Source organism: Cuculus canorus, chromosome 3 (genome assembly GCF_017976375.1).
Source record: "Cuculus canorus isolate bCucCan1 chromosome 3, bCucCan1.pri, whole genome shotgun sequence".
Lineage (NCBI taxonomy): Eukaryota > Metazoa > Chordata > Aves > Cuculiformes > Cuculidae > Cuculus > Cuculus canorus.
In genome coordinates, this window is record NC_071403.1 from 36,554,093 (window position 1) to 36,570,502 (window position 16,410).

The 16,410-nt window shown below is 44.5% G+C and overlaps 1 protein-coding gene across 1 annotated transcript in view; it reads right to left on the bottom strand.

Annotated features, from left to right (window-relative positions):
• MAN1A1 (mannosidase alpha class 1A member 1) overlaps nucleotides 1-9,135 on the bottom strand; it is a 150,576-nt gene extending 141,441 nt beyond the window's left edge. The window contains exon 1 of the mRNA XM_054061625.1: nucleotides 8,395-9,135. Coding sequence (XP_053917600.1) covers nucleotides 8,395-8,964 — 570 coding nt within the window. The 5' untranslated portion in view covers nucleotides 8,965-9,135. The remainder of the gene's footprint in view (nucleotides 1-8,394) is intronic.
• Between the last annotated feature and the right edge of the window lie 7,275 nt (nucleotides 9,136-16,410).

Here is a 16,410-nt window from a genome sequence, read left to right on the forward strand (position 1 = left end):
GGCTCCAAACCCCAGGTTTAAACCACCCCTCGTGAGCTGACATGTCCTGGCTAGAGACCTGCAGCGTGGGTAGGAGCAGACAGCCTTTGCCCAGCACAAAGCAACAGACCCTGGTTTCGTGGGGAAGAAAAGTGAATTGCAGCCAGGCAGTCAACCTCTGCTCTTTACTGTCACACTGCATGATCCCGCACAAGTCACTAGATCCTTCTGACCCCTAGAAAACCAAACTGCTTTATCACAACTATAAAGTCTTCCAGACTCTGCAGGCAAGGCTGCTGAGCACTGTGATACAACAGCGACTTAACCACAATCCTGTAGAAGGTTTCTTTTAATCTAGCTCAGGCCAGCATGTGCTTTATTACTCACCAATTATGTTTTCATGACAGACTTGCAGATTCAATTAGAAAAAGTCATGGAAAACAGAAGAGCAGAGATGCTTCTCAGATGTCTGCACACATTCCTTATATTGCATGCTTAAAAAATAAATATGACAAAAAAACTAAACAAATTTTGTGGCTAAAGGAGATTTTCACAGACAAGTGACTAGTATATTAAGGGTTGGTACAATGTGCAATATCTGGTACATTGGCCATATTGCTTAATTCATAGGCCCACGTAAACAATAATTTTCTTCATTTGTAAAATGACAATTCTAGAAATAATTCAGAAGTAGCCCATAAAATCCTTCAAAACTGAATGTCTAAAACATATTTTATACAGAGACACATCTGAATAGTTGAGTTTGTTACAAAAAAAAACCAAACCAGTTACTCTGTTACTCTGTTTATTGGCAGTTTACTGCCAGAGAAGCGCTGCATTAGACAGCAGCAAACAGTGAATCAAAGACACTTTCCTGAAGTACTATTCTTATTCTGCAAAGTAAATTAGGAAGACAAAATTATGATTTGTAAATAAAGGAACAGATAAAGTTAAAATACATTTAAGATGAAAGCCACAGATATTTACACCTATGTTGACTCCTCAAGCTAGGAAAAAAAAAACCAAACCAACCAAACAGAAAGTTAACACACTCAACAATTCTAACAGCAGTATGTTTCAGACAGCTTTAAGAAAAGGTCTGTCCATCCAACAGTTATGCAAGTGCTTCTGTAACAATGTTAATTGCCTTCCACAAGAAGTGCTGTCTCCTATGTGTCCATGATTTTCTTTTCATAGCCCTGTGCTTTCATTAACATTCAAAAAGGCTATCAAAGCCTGGCTGTCTACAACTCCTGTTTTCCTGTTAATAAGATATGACATTTTTCAGCCTTAAATGTAGACTTTAATAAGCAGGTGGATTTTTTTCTGCTTCAGTTTGCCCACAGCACAGAACTACAGCCTTAGGCAACTGTACTCACCAACATTATGATTTACTCTATTTCTTTATATTAAACGGCTGCCATGGGCTGCTATACTAACACAAGATACAAAATTATCATCATGAGAATACACCTTTGCCAAAATGCAGGAGACATTCCATTTTAAGCTTTACCTCATGTCTTTACATCACCTAATTTAACTTTCATGAAAAGAGCCCTGTTTCTGGAATTCAGGTTTTACCTTTATATAAAATGTGCATATGGGTTTTCAGTTAAAGAATTAATCATGCACTTGATTTTTTTGTGAAAGCCAGATGTTTTCCACTGAATATTTAACGCTTTTTCATTTTCCCACAATTCCAAGGATCCGGTTACACAGGACATTCAGTCTGGTTTGGTAAATTTACCTGTTGAGAACGCAGACCAAGTTGGAACATACAAAATTAAATATTCTTCCTAGCTCACAGAAAATAGGTCTAAGGCTGAAAAACATGAACAAGCAATGGGAACACAGCCTGTTCTGGTGAAAAATGCACACTGTCACACTTTGAGACATCTCTCCATCTCACGACCAACATTCAAATCAGACGGACATTTGCCTGCATAACAGAAAGTCCAAGTCATTTGACTGGGAACAGGTGGCCAGAAACAATGTCCTCCCCTAAAAACAACTTTAAGGGCTCCCAGCAGAAAGAACATTAATTTGGCAAAAACATACCCTATTTCACATCTTGTGGACAAAAAAGATGCCACAGTCCCAGTCTCCATTACACTGCTTTCCTTTCAAATGCATTGGCTTAGTGGGGTTCCCAGACCTCCAGTAAGCCATTTAAGCTCTCTACTCCACCAAGTTACAAATCCAACAAAAGTGGCGGTAATTTTCTGTCTGGTTGGCAGGTTGAACTGGCTCTGTATAGGGTATGCCAAGTGACAGAACCAAGAGGTTGCTTAACAGAGTCACTGAATTATGCTCTTAGTAACTCAGATCAAGCTTTTCTGTACCTTGTAGTGCCATTATCCCTAAGCAGTCAGTTTAACTTACTGTTTTGTGACGTTTTTGATGTCATAAGATAACCCCTGTTATCTCCAGCTGCCACTTCACAAAAACACAAGTCTCCCAGCAAACTCAGGGAAAGTGTCTACAAGTCCCATGAGATGACTTTAAGTTAGGGGTAAAAGGTACCTCCCTCGTACCATACTTGACTTCCTTTATTTAGGCACTTAAGTCACCTCCTTAGTACCTTTTCTAAAGTCATTAAAAATAATAGAACTGTATGGAAGGAAGACACTGCAAAACACTCAAAAATAATTAGCAGACACAAAAATACTGAAGACAATAGGTAGGTAAATAAAGCCTTGGGATAAAAAAAAGCCAAGATTCATTTTAAAGTCCTTTGACAAACTGAATGACAGCTACAAGATGTCAGCATTAAGGTCACAAACTACTTTAACAAAATTTCTTTCAAAATGCATTATATCATGAGCATGTTTCCAGGAATTACCACGCTGCTTACTCTTTACACGTCAATTCCTTTCCTTTCACTGTATCTTGCTCTTAAAGAAATGTACTACCAGAGAAGGTGGCTTTTTCTGTTTGAAACCTAAACAACTCAGTACTTCTACAGCTGCATCTGAGCTCTTCCCCTCCTCTTCCTACCAAGGCACAGCAACCTTCCTCCCAGTAAAACCACTCTGAATTTCCATCAATAGGAGATGGGGCTTCAGTAAATCCTGCCACCAGGTTCCTTTTCCCCTTTCCTGCTCTGACAGAAGGAGTTGGGAGGTAACAGACTCCTGAAGTGCAGCACTTCAGCCTGCTACAGGTTATTACAGTAGACTGACCCTTTGCTATGTAACTGTCACATTGCAGATATTCAAATTTAATAGAGAAGCTAGGCTAGAAGATCAGATACCAGCTCTTAAAAACAAGGCTATTGAAAGAGGTTTTGTACCTCTTTCCTCTGTATAGTACTGTTCCGTCACCACAGCCTACACTAGCACTGAGTAAACCGTTCCATTAAGGCCGGCAACTCACCAACTTGGCAGAAAACTATCCAACTTTTTTGCTCTGCCAGTTTTCTGATGGTTTAGTGAGCTGAAGCAGCTTACAGACAGCTACAGAAGAATCAATATCAGGATACAGTGGGAGAAGGCAGTCAAGAGCAAGTGGTAAGAAGAGATTTCCCTCCTCTTTGACAGCAATGACTAATAGTGAGCTCACCTTGTCTCAGAAAAATCACTAAAAGGAAACAGATCTCCCCCCAACCTGGCATTGTTGATCAGACACCAGGATACCAGGCAATAGGAAAGCAAGCAGCGGAAGCAGGCAGGAAGGCGCAAAGGTTTGACCAACCTTTTTCATCAGCAAGCCACCTCCTAGAACTTTACCATCACTCCTCCCTTTTATCAAAAAGTTGTGTTTATGCCCAATCGCTGCTATATCAAGTGTGTATCAGAACTCTGATTAGCATTTTATTTCCATGCTGACAAACTTTCTTTCCTCCAGGTACTTTGGAACTTCCATGCAACATTGCTAAGATTTCTTACTTAGCCTAATGACTTCCAGCAAAACCTTTGTCTAGGAAGCTCCAGAACTCAAAATGCCAATACAACCTCAAATTGGTTCTATATAGAAATGCAACACGAAGTAATCTTCAGCTGCAGCCTGTTTCACCAATTTGTGACCATTGCCCTGTTGAGCTCAAAGGGCTAATACTCGGGAATGATAGTTCAACCAGTGAATAATAAGACTTCTAGATGGCTGCAACAACTGAGAGTTGTGCAAGTATTTGGAGCACTGCAAGGTGCATAGAGCATGATTAGGTAACTTCAGACATCGATTCCAGTTTCCCAAGGAGGCTTTTATCCTGAAGATATGTCCAAAGAGCTTTGAACAATAATGTGCACAGTTTAAGCTAGCTACCTTGTACAAGAGCAGCACAGCCGCATTAGTATGGTACTCCACCAACACCAAGAGTTTGCTGTTCAGCAGGATTAATTAGCCTGGGTAGAGCACTGCACTAATGTGATTATATTGCTTCTCGTACCTGAGCTAGATCATTCATCGTTTTCTATTCCTTTCCTCTGAAAAAAGGGGAAAAAAAAAAAAAAGTTCAGTGTTTGCTATTTTCCTAAAACCTAAATAATTCAATCACTTTTTTTTTTGTTGTTTATTTGGAAGAGAGGAATGAGTCTTGGAAAGGATTCAAAATCAGATTTCCCTAATGGAAACAGTGTGTCTCCTGCCTCTATAGCCTGTCCCCACTATTTCCATTCTTTTCTAATCACTTTTGTTAATATCAAGCTGCTGCCTTTTCCAAATTGCCTGTGCACTGGCAAGTCTTCCCTGGACATCAGAAACAAAGATGTCCAGCCACAACCAACAGTGACAACACCCGGGACGGGAAGACTTTCAATTTATTTGAGTGCAACAGAGTCATCACTGCCTTCCACTTCCCCTTTTTACAGATGGGGAACAGATATCACAGGAGATACTTGCTCAAAAGTGTGGCCACCTCTCAAATCAATGAGTGGAAGAGCAGGAACACAAACCACAACCTACTTATTCACAGTCTGGGGTTTGGCTCCTATCAGGACACAAAAACAGAGACCAGTGTGAGAGGTACCTGGAATCCAGACACCACCCCAAGCCACGGAGACAGCAAAGCATCTGTGTAACTGCCCAAAGGATCCAAGCACTGACAAAATACAAGCACAGTGGTATGCTCAAAAGCAGCTGTGCCTCTTTGTTCAAGCCTTCCTGAAGCATCCAGCATGAGTAAGACACTCAGAAAAGGCAACATGAAGTCAGACAGTAAGAAATTCATCAGCCACAAGCAACTGACAGCGGTTTTACGACAGGAAGTACTGGGTAAACCCCATTATAGGCAGTACTGACAGATGCTCTTTCGAGTTTGCCAGTAACTCATAATCAGAGGAGAAACAGAGCAATATCACAGGTCACAAGTATCTCTGGTCTTTAGCCTATGCACACCTATGTGCACAAGCAGGCACTGCAGGTGTAACACATCAGAAGACTTACCACACAAAGACCTTGAGAATAACCATATCATTGTGGCAGAGTGGAAGGCAGTGACAGTAATACAATCTCCACTTCTCCATGTTTCCACAAGTCTTCTACTTGTTTGTTAAGCTTCTAGCAACCTATTTTTCTAGTTATTTGTCATACTATGTAGGTTTCGAAACTAAATAGAAGTTAAAAAAAAAAATTGTTTCACTTGTTTTTAAATACCAAAAAAAAAGCCACAAAAAAAACAGTTAAAATTTCTATGACAAAACTTTGTTAAGAAATGCTATAAAATCATGGCATTTGGCATTTTAACATTTCATGATCACTAACCACATTAGTACCTGCTAGACTTCTAAACACTTTTTTCAACTTGAAATTTAGAAGAGTAAATGGACAAAACATCTCTAAGTTCTCGCCTCCCTCAGCTCTAAATTGGTATGTTGAAGATATAGATTCTTCCAAGACAGAAATGCAGGAAAGAACAACCTTATTTCCTGGCATTCTTTTCCTTTATATTAGCCTGTTTCCTTCTGTCAGAAATATATACAGGAATAGCTTTGAATTCTGAGTTCTATTAATACAACATACATCATACAATGCAGATTCCAGGCTCAAAAGGGTATGAAAGCAGAATGATACTTCAGAGTTGCAACTCCAGCATGGAACCACCAGCCACAACAAGAGGAGCTCTAAGGGATAATCCCAGTTTCTGTGCCTGTACAGCACAGTTTGAAAGTTCACACTTTAAAGTTACCATTTACAACCATTTCTAAAAAGACTGCAGATTAGAATTGCAGCTTGCCAGTAAAGTATCAACATAAAAAAAGTGCATAAGAGCTTGCATAGAAAGTGAGAAAAGCAACATAAAGACCAACACATGAAGCAATTTGAGGCAAGTTAACAACAATAGGAAACACTATTTTTATCGTCAGGGAGGGGAAAAAAAAATGGAAGCGTTCTTTAATAAAGAAGAATCAAACCAGTCAAGGTACTGCAAAAAGGCAAGAGCAATTAAGTAAACAACATGTTACATACTGAATCAGGAGGAAAGGAAACTCCCAGAAACAATACACAGTATTGAGGAATTATAGTGAGATATGAAGGAAAAATAAAGACCTGGAAACTAAGGGCACTCTCTGTCATTTGGTACACTTACACAGCCAAAAACCTGGTTTAGGGAGTTACTATGTTACTAGTGGCTCCGGTGCAGCAGGGGAAGAGAAAGAGTGGAAATGGAAGGGAAAGGGAGGAAAAAAGAGATACTGGGGAACCTAAGTATGTATGTACACACACATACATACAAGCACACATACACACATGTATCCATATATAATAAAAGATAACTTGGACTAGCTGGCACAGACTAGGACGAGCAAAACCAGTATACTTTTAACTTCTTCCTGCTTATTTACTTGTTGCAGTCTTCAATTCTACACAGAATCACGTACATCGGGTCTGGAGCCCCATTACTTCTAAGTACTTCTACATGGCAATTCGAAACAACTGGGAAAAGAGTTTGTTGATATTTGTAATTGTTCTGTATAATGTTCGGGGAGGCTGTGCAACTACAAACAGAGGAGAACTGCACACGAAGTGGAAGAAGCCTATACCATGCACCACCACCCCCAAAATACCTCTGCATTGGTATTTGCTGCTTATGACTGCTGCACAAATTGCCAAAATAGTTGAACTGATGCAAGGACTCCAGAGCACAGAACATAACTTGAGATTTGTGGGAGTGTATTATCTGGTGCTCCGTGTGATATCAGGACCCACTTTTCAGACCGCTCCGTACAAACACGCAATAAAAATAAATCAGTCCAAATAAGGCTAACGATGTTTCACAAACACAGAAACACTCAGTAGGCACAGCCTCACTCCTATCTCATTTCCATCACCACGGAACGGGAAACATATACTACTAATTAATCCGTAAATCCTAATCTCTGCAGGCAGACGAAGTTGTCAGTTCGATAAATAAACCAGCCAGTAATTACGGAAGTTGAACTATATTATCAAGGAAATTCTTCTTCCGTCAGAGGACTCTGCCAAGCTCTGCTCACACAGTCTGACCTACACATCGTTCGGAGAATTTCTCTAACGAAAGACTTTAAAACGGCACCTGAACCAACCAAGCAGCGCGAGCGACCACGGCAGCTCCGGGAATTCGTCAAAACGTATTACGGCTCTGATACTTTACTGCCATAACCTAAATCTGAGCGCATTTTGCCGAACACCCTCAACGTTTCGGGCAGCCGGTGTCACCGGGCAGCCGGTGTCACCGCACAGCCGAGCCGAGCCGGAGCCTCCCGGGAGCGCGGCACCAACGCGCGCAGCTCGCACTTCCAAACTGTTGGCGAGACACCCCGGGGCGACGAGGAGCGGCTGAGGGAACTGGGGCTGTTCAGCCTGGAGAAGAAGAGGCTGAAGGGAGACCTTATTGCTCTCTACAACTACCTGAAAGGAAGTTGCGGAGAGGCGGGTGCTGGCCTCTTCTCCCAAGTGACAGGAGACAGGACAAGGGGGAAATGGCCTCAAGCTGTGCCAGGGGAGGTTCAGACTGGACATCAGGAAAAGATTTTTCACGGAAAGGGTCACTGGGCACCGGCAGAGGCTGCCCAGGGAGGTGGTGGAGTCCCCATCTCTGGAGGTATTTAAAAGATGGGTAGACGAGCTGCTCAGGGACACGGTTTAGTGGCAGATAGGAATGGTTGGACTCGATGATCCAAGAGGTCGTTTCCAACCCAGTGATTCTATGACTCCTCCTCTGCCACCGGCGCGGGGGGACACCCTCCCGGGATGTCCCACGGACCCGCACCGCGGTGGGGCTCCCGGGTGCCGCTTCTCCTCGCCGGGCACCGCATCCTCCCCCGGTTTCGGCGCAACAGCTGGGGCAGCGCGGCCAAGCGGCTCCAAGGCTGCCAGGACGCGGCGGTGCGGGGCGAGGCGCACCCGGAGAGCGAACGGGGGGAAAGCGGCAGGGCTCCCGACTGCGACCTGTTGCCCCGCGCGGGGGTTTCAGGACCGGTCACCGCCACCACCCACCTCTTTGATCTTCGCCCTCCGCTGCCGGACACCGGGATCTGCGGGCTCCCGCCCCGCGGCGCCCATGGGCTGTCGGTAAGGGCGCTGGGGCAGCCCCGGGGCTCCCGCTTCCTTCCTGCCGCGGGCGTCCTGCAGAAGTTTCTCCTTGTCCTGGCGGATGTCCCTGCGGATCTCCTCGGGCAGCTTCTGCAGCGTCTCCTTGGCCTCGCGCAGAGCCCGCTCGTGGTCGGCGCGGATGCGCTCCAGGCTGCCGGTGCCCGCGCCGCCCCCGGGGTGCTGCGGGGCGCGGGGCTGCCCGCCGGGCGGCGGCGGCGGCGGCTGTAGGGCGGCCGAGTGGAACAGCACGCCGCTGAGCAGCTTGGAGGAGTCGGGCAGGAAGAAGATGGCCCCGAAGCAAAGGGTGATGAAGGCGCTGAACACCAGCAGCAGCACGAACTTCTCCGTCAGCCGGAACGCGCCGGGGCCCGACGCCTTCCTGCCCCCGCCGCCCGCGGGGCCGCCCGCGGGGCCGCCCAGCGCCCCCGGCCCCGCCGCGCCCCCGAACAGCGGCAGCAGGCTGGCGGCGGGCATGGCCCCGCACCGCGCGGCTCCACTCTCCCGCCCCGCCTCGCCAAGTTTCTCCCGCGGGCGGGCGAGACGCAACTTTTGCCTCCGCCCGCGCTCGGCGTGTGCGGGGCGGGCGCCGTCAGCTCCAGCCCATACCGCCGCCGGGACGCGGCCGCAGCTCCCCCCGTGCGGAACTGCCGCCCGGCCGGGGGCGGGGCGGGGCGGGGCCGCCGCCGGCCCAATGGCGGGAGGGGCGGGGCGGGGGTGCGAGGCCCGGGGGGATCCGCGACGTCGCGCGCCCACCCGACCCCAGCTGTCCTGAGCGCGGGCCGTTCGGTGCCCCCGCGGGGCGGGCGGGCGCGCGCGCGCCACTGGCACGTGCCGGCGGGGCAGGAGCGCGCGCTCACCCGGGCGGGCGGGCGCGCACACGCGCTCGCTCTCCCTCGCTCCCCTCTCCCGCGCGCCCCCCCGCGCCCCCCCCATCCCCGCGTGTGCCTGCAAACACAAAGGCGCGGACGCGCGGCCAGTGACACACGTGCCCCTGCAGCGATGGGAGAAGGTTCGTGCGCGCGCGCGCACACGCGTGCACACACGCGCGCACATAGAATCATTGAATCACCAGGTTGCAAAAGACCTCTTGAAACATCGAGTACAACCGCTCCTATCTGCCACTAAAACGTGTCCCTGAGCGCCTCGTCCACGCGTCTTTTAAACACTTCCAGGGATGGGCTCTTCATCCCCTCCCTGGGCAGCCTCTGCCGGTGCCCGGTGACCCTTTCCGTGAAAAATCTTTTCCTGATGTCCAGTCTGAACCTCCCCTGGCACAGCTTGAGGCCATTCCCCCTTGTCCTGTCCTCTGTCACTTGGGAGAAGAGGCCAGCTCCCGCCTCTCCGCAACCTCCTTTCAGGTAGTTGTAGAGAGCAATAAGGTCTCCCCTCAGCCTCCTCTTCTCCAGGCTGAACAGCCCCAGTTCCTTCAGCTGCTCCTCGTAAGACTTGTTCTCCAGCCCCCTCACCAGCTTTCTTGCTCTGGACATTCTCTGGACACGCTCCGGAGCCTCAACATCCTTCTTGTAGCGAGGGGCCCAGAAGTGAACACAGGATTTACACACTTGCACACTTACACACGTGCATGCATGCACATGCACATGTGCAAGCACAAGCATGCACACACTCCCACACATACAGATGTGTGCACATTCTTCCACACACTTGCACACACACACGCACAGAGGCAGGGGCAGCACACCTGTGCCAGGTGAGCCGATCAGGTGGCAGATCGGTCCCAGGTGTGAGTCCCTGCCTGCTCCCTGTGTTACAAGGAGCGGTATTCTTTGTGAGGTTTAGTTTTAGTTCCCTTTCCTGCAGGTAAAAGGTACTCACGCGCACACATGCATACACACACGTGCACATGCTTGCACAGGCATGCACACACACGTGCAGAAAGGCAGGGGCAGTGCGAGGGGAGGCAGCGGCAGCGCACCTGGGCCAGCTGAGCAGATCAGGCAGCAAAGCGCAGTTGGGTGTGAGTCCGTCTTTGTTCGTTGTGCTATGAGGAGATGTATTCTTTGTGAGAAAAGCAGGGGTTTAGTTTTAGTTCCCTTCTTTGCAAGTAAAAGGTACACCTGCTGCAAGGAAGTCAGGGAAATAGAGCTGTGAGTGTGGAAATTCAGCTTTGCATCTATGGTAGTGCAAGTGTGAAAAAGAGATGTCTTTTTTTTCTTTTTTTCCTTTTTGCTAGCTGATCAGATTGCTGCATCGAGCTCCCCAAGCCTTCTGTGAGAGTAAAAATTAAAAAAAAAAAAAGAGATATAAAATTATTATTTTGCTCGAGTTACAGAGCACTAAACAGGAGGGGAGATGAGAAGCAGGGAAATACGATAAAAGGCTGGGTCTCAAAAAGGGCATCCAGCCAGCACCCAGAGTTTTATCTCCCAACTCTTTTGCAATGCTCACAGAGCCTACCTAGACTTTGACAGCAGTTCAGAAATGTAAACTTAAATGTTTCCTCCAAAATGTAAGCCACAGAGTGATATGAGATGTGTTGTCTCATATAACGGTGATATATATGTTGTTCCCCAAAGATATGATGCTGAGGTTGGCTTGTTTGTGTGTTATTTTTCTAACTTTACTTTGAAAGGGCATAGAGAGATGTCTGTGCTTTAAACAAGGGGAGGGAGAAGGCATTGCATAAGCCGTAAAGGCACAATTTTGAAAATGTTCTTGGCATGGGGCTAATTCTGCTCCCGGTGGAATTGAGGGGAGTTTTACTACTGACTTAATAGGAATAAAGTAAGACTGCTGCCCAGTGCTTTTCTAAATCCCATTCTTTAGAACTTAGAATATGTAATAGATTAATTAAAAACAGGTTTAGAGAAGACAATTACATAGAAATGTTGGACTGGGTCCTGCAAAGCCCCCATAACCATACGAGCAAATACTTCTGTAAAATTTCAAGATTTTATGTGAAACTGAAGGATCAGGGGCCCAATTTTGCATCCAGCAAAATCAGTAATTTCCTTTACTCTGGTTTTCTTTTAAATCCTATTATATTTTCCTGAGTTGCATTTCCTCATATTTAGATATGAAGCTATTCCTTAAACTAAACAATAAGCACTCTGATTTTGACGCACATTTCCCAGAAGTGTGTAATGTAGCCTGATAGCTGTGCCAAGATAAAACTGTTTAAGATTGAAGAACTCAGCCTGCTTGGAAAAGTAGATCAGAATCTAAGCTGCCTTTTTTTTTTTTTATCCTTTCTTTCTTTTTTCTTTCTTTTTTTTTTTTTTTTCTCCTTAGCAATACTTAAGGCAGCATATATGGAGTTTAGCTGCTGAAAGACAGTTGTCTGACGAAAAAGCTTCCTAAATGGTGAAATACCACGCTCAGCTTCAGTGAGCATATTCTGTTTCAATCGCTCTGTATGTGGGTGTATAATCTTTTTCACAGATTGCCCTCCAAACTCATCACTACTTATATGATAATATCAGGGTGTAGAATTTGTTGCTGGAAGAAGTGCCTTTCTTCAGTATTCTGAAGTAATTCATTAGGTTGCCATATTTCTGTAGCACTTCATGAATGGATACAAGAATTGAAAAGACTGTCACATGGGCTTCTGTTCCCGTGTCTTGTCTTCGTAAACTGAAGCCCTTTGAACTCACCAGCCTCTTGCCTTCTTTTGGTGTCCATCCTAAGTGCTGGGGGTTAAATGTGAATCCATACCAGGAGTTTCACTGCCACCCTCATCACTGTCTTTGGGACATCCCGCTCATTTCCTGAGTGTGTGGGAAGCAACAACCAGTATTTTCTATGCAAAGAGAGAAGTTATTAAATGCTCTAGCTTCTGTGATGAGATGATCATTCCAAGAACAATGATAATCTAGGCCCTAAAATGAGACTCTTCCTCTGAGAAGAACCCTAGATTTTATATACCAAGTGTTTCTGTTGTTAGCACCCAATGTCACAGTTACCAGCAAAGTCATGTGGGAGCTATTTAGTGGGACTATTGATGCATGCAAAGTTACTGGCATACAGAGCTATTCACAAGATGAAGGCAATGGAAACTGAAAGAAAAAGCAAGCTGGCTCAGAATAACAGCACTATACAAGCCTCTTGTTTTTTTTATCAGTAATTTACTTTAGGCACAATAAAGAACTGTACAAGATAGTCCAAAGAACATGAAAATAGAGAGAGTACCTTAAGAAAAAAAATCTCTCAAATGCAAGTAATAGAACCAAGGCTTGTACATGCTCAGTTTCGACTAGCTGTGTCCAACAGGCAATGCAGCTGTAAGGTTAAACCACATTGATGGGTGCTTAGTGTCAAAAATCCAAAGAAAGCATGAACAAATGAAGCCTGGTGTTTGCGATAATTCAGTGACAGCAGTGGAAAGCCTGCCCACCTGCACCAGTGCTTACACTGGAAGAGCCTCTTTTGATACAGCTTTGTCAGCATATCCACCCTGTGGAAACATTGAACTGACTGATACACTGAGGGGGAGTGTCTTTTCTTTTTTAAAAAAGAAAGAAACAAACAAACTAATTGATTGTTGCATTACATTCAGCATTACATCCTGGATGATGTAAGCGAAATAGGAAAAAAAACCCAAGTCTTCAGGGAGTTGTTTTGCTATGCTGGGTAAGGCTGGGTCCGTTTGATTGTGCCTACAAAACACTGGACTGCATCTGTTCCATGGAGGGAAACGCCTCTTCTGCAGGTTCAGCTGCAGGATCAGGAATCATTTTCCAGCAATCACACACAGGTCAGGCATTTATAGAAAGGTAGAACTGCTACATGAGAGGCGGTGAGAGGGAGATTTACATAATCAAGGGACTAGGCTCTCTTCTATAATAGATGTTCTGAATGGGCAGATTTGCTGCATATTGACTGAAAGCTCTGGAAAAAAAATAAGTACTGTTTCTTTTTGTTTGGTTTGTTGATTTTTTTTTCTAATCAGCTACAACAAATTTGTCACAATTCTAGCCTTAGATCTTGCCTACTGATAGGGAATTAACCTGAATGGTCTAAAAGATACATGTAACAGATAAGGAGGGTATTAAAATTGGCCCGTTTTTAGGCACCTTCGGCTGGAGCAGAGATAGTGACTGATACATCTTCTTGGATAGTGAATTTGTAACAAAACCACTCCCTTATAAGGGGTTCCCAGTGTTAAGTTCTGCTTAAGACTACTGTGAAAAATTACTTCACAACTTGATTTTGAAGCACAATACTTTAGTCCAGCTCTTCGGAGATACTTTTAACAGACTTACCTTTGGGAATGAGATACACAAACCCAGGTTAGGGTAAATAAGTGGTGGCACAGACTTAGGGTTACCAGTGCTCACAAGCTGGATTTGTAACACCCTGCACTCTGTAAGAAGGCTTTAGACATTTGAGGACCAGATGTGTATGAAATGCTTTCTCTGATTTTGGTGCTTGGCTGCAGTTCCAAGTTTGGTATGTGAGGAAAGTGTGATTCACAGCCGCTAAAACTTTGCTTGATCTTCAGTGCTTTGAGAATAAGGGACTGCCTCACACTTTTCTTTAAGAGCTCAGAGGAGAGAAGTGTTGACCACTTATTTATGAGTCCTGTGATTAAAACACTTGCCAATGAAGTTAGAGATATCTTTTCAAAATATTTTGAGTTTCAGGGGATTCAAATTATCCTCTTTTGCCTTCTAGTAATGTCCTGGGGAATGTGTGTATTCCCTACTTTTCCTTTTGAAGTAGTGCTACAACTCAGAGCTGAGTGCAGGACTTCAAGGGAAAAAAGGAGAAAATTTTCCACAAGGAGTGTTGCTCATCAGCCCTGAAGTAAGAACACTCCTAGAGAAGCCTACAGTCTAAGAGCTAGGGCACTAATCTGGGAGATGAGAGACACAAGCTTATTCCCTTCCCAGTGAGACATATGTTGAGGATTGGTTTCCTATTTGAGGATGAAAAACAGAAGAAAGCAAATGAAATTCTTAGGCAGTGTTTCTCAAGCATTTGCTCTAATTAGACATGTAAGATGAACGTGGCTAATATCCAAACTTTATAAATACTGTAGCAGTTTAGCAGGAGCTGTAAGTTTGCAGAACTTCTTACTCCACTCCTTCAACCCTTTTCTGGCATGGCACATCAATGCTATGGAAGGTCTCTTTCCTAGCAGTATCTTTGGAGCTATCCTTCATAAAGCCTTCCATCCCCGCTTGAGGGAGGGGATCATTCATTTCTCAAAATGAAGGCTCTGTAATGCATGCAGCTTTCAGCGCTTATTGTGAGGGTTAACTGGAAGTGTCCAGCTAAGCATCTAGAGAAGAAGGACAGAGAAAGAACTGCAAGAAATGCTGTCTGAAGAAAAGATTTGACTCTTGTTCTATAAAAACATGAAACATTAAAAGCATTTTCTTCAACACAGCAAGAAGCCAGAGCCTAGAATTTGAACTCTGACCACTTGCAGGATCGTGTTCAGTACTAGCACAAAGCTGTCATACTCAATCCCAGATGGCATCTTGGAAAATATCTCAAGATACTCCTTGCTTTTCATCTTTTTTTTATTGCTTCTGATATAGACGTTTTGCAGTCCCTCAGAGCAAGCAAACAAGGCCATAGTGTTATGTGTACAGTGGAGAGGCATGAAAATAAAGGAAACAAAAAGAGTTACAAACTTTTGTCCCTCTTTCCAGAACACTTTATCAATGCTTACAACCTCGAAGAGAATTTTAGCTACTGAGCTAAGAAATGGTTTAGTTTTTATGGTGTTTTGCCATTTAAGATTCAGGTCGACATCTCATGTAATTATTCTCATCGCAATTAAGCATGAAGTTGTTTTGAGACTTCCCAAGAAATTGCATCTGGACCTTATATCTTTAAGAGATTATTAGAAGTCATGACAGGCACTTCTGTTCTCTTCCCTGGACCCTCAGAAAATAAGAGACTGCTGTTACATGGAGGTTGATGGTACATTCTTTTACTTCCTATCTCCCATTTCTGTAACCAGCAAAGGTAGAAGGCCACCAAACGTAGCACATATCTGTGAGTGATTGAAAACAATTTACTACTGTGCTTTCCTTCAGTCTTAATGATCTCCAATAGCACTAAAATACCTTATACCATCACTGTCTGGAGCAACTCTTTTCTCCCATCAGAGCTTTCTTGTTCATCTATATTTGTTTGTATATTGCATTTACAGGCATGAACTTTGAGTTTTTCTAGCAAGATTAAAGCAAGATAAGGAGGCAAATAATTTGTGAGGGGATGCTTGGAAAAAAAGGTTTACTTTTCTTGCCAAGGTTGCATTATTTTCCTGAACCAGAAGGGAGAAGTGTTGGCAGAGAACAAGGCATGACCATTGGAGCTGGATTTTACAGCCATTCAACAGCTGTATTTAGCAGCAAAATGATGGGAATAACTGGATATCTTGGTTACAAATCAAAGCTAGCTCTTTTTTTACATGGCCTCAAGGAAAAGAGTAGAAATTAGTAACCCTACAAGCATGCTAAGGAATAAAAGTATACTATAATAGATGACTGAAAGTATCGACAAGAGATTTTAAAACTGTAGGACAGTGTGAACTATTCATTTCTTTCTTTGTTTTGGGAGTGCTTGATTTGTACAAGATTTTAATCCCATGCTTAATGGCACCTTGGCTATTTCATAAAAAACAAAGCTTGAAATGTTCCTGAGCTTTTATCACCCCAACGACATATGATGCCACATGGATTGTGTAAGTTACCCTCATGTAGTAGTTGAATTGGTGTCCTTGTGCCTCTCTTCCCAATGGCTATTTCCCTACCTAGGTTAGTTAATTGTAGTCAACAGCACATTTTAATAGAACAAGTACAGACATGGCTTACTGACTATAGCCTGTTTGATTGGGGCATTACTCCAGCTTTATTTTTGAGTCTATTTTAAAGCTGCTTTCTCTTTCTGTATGCCTTACATAGTTTTAGGGTTATAAGCAGCAGAAGTTATGTATTTAGTTCATTA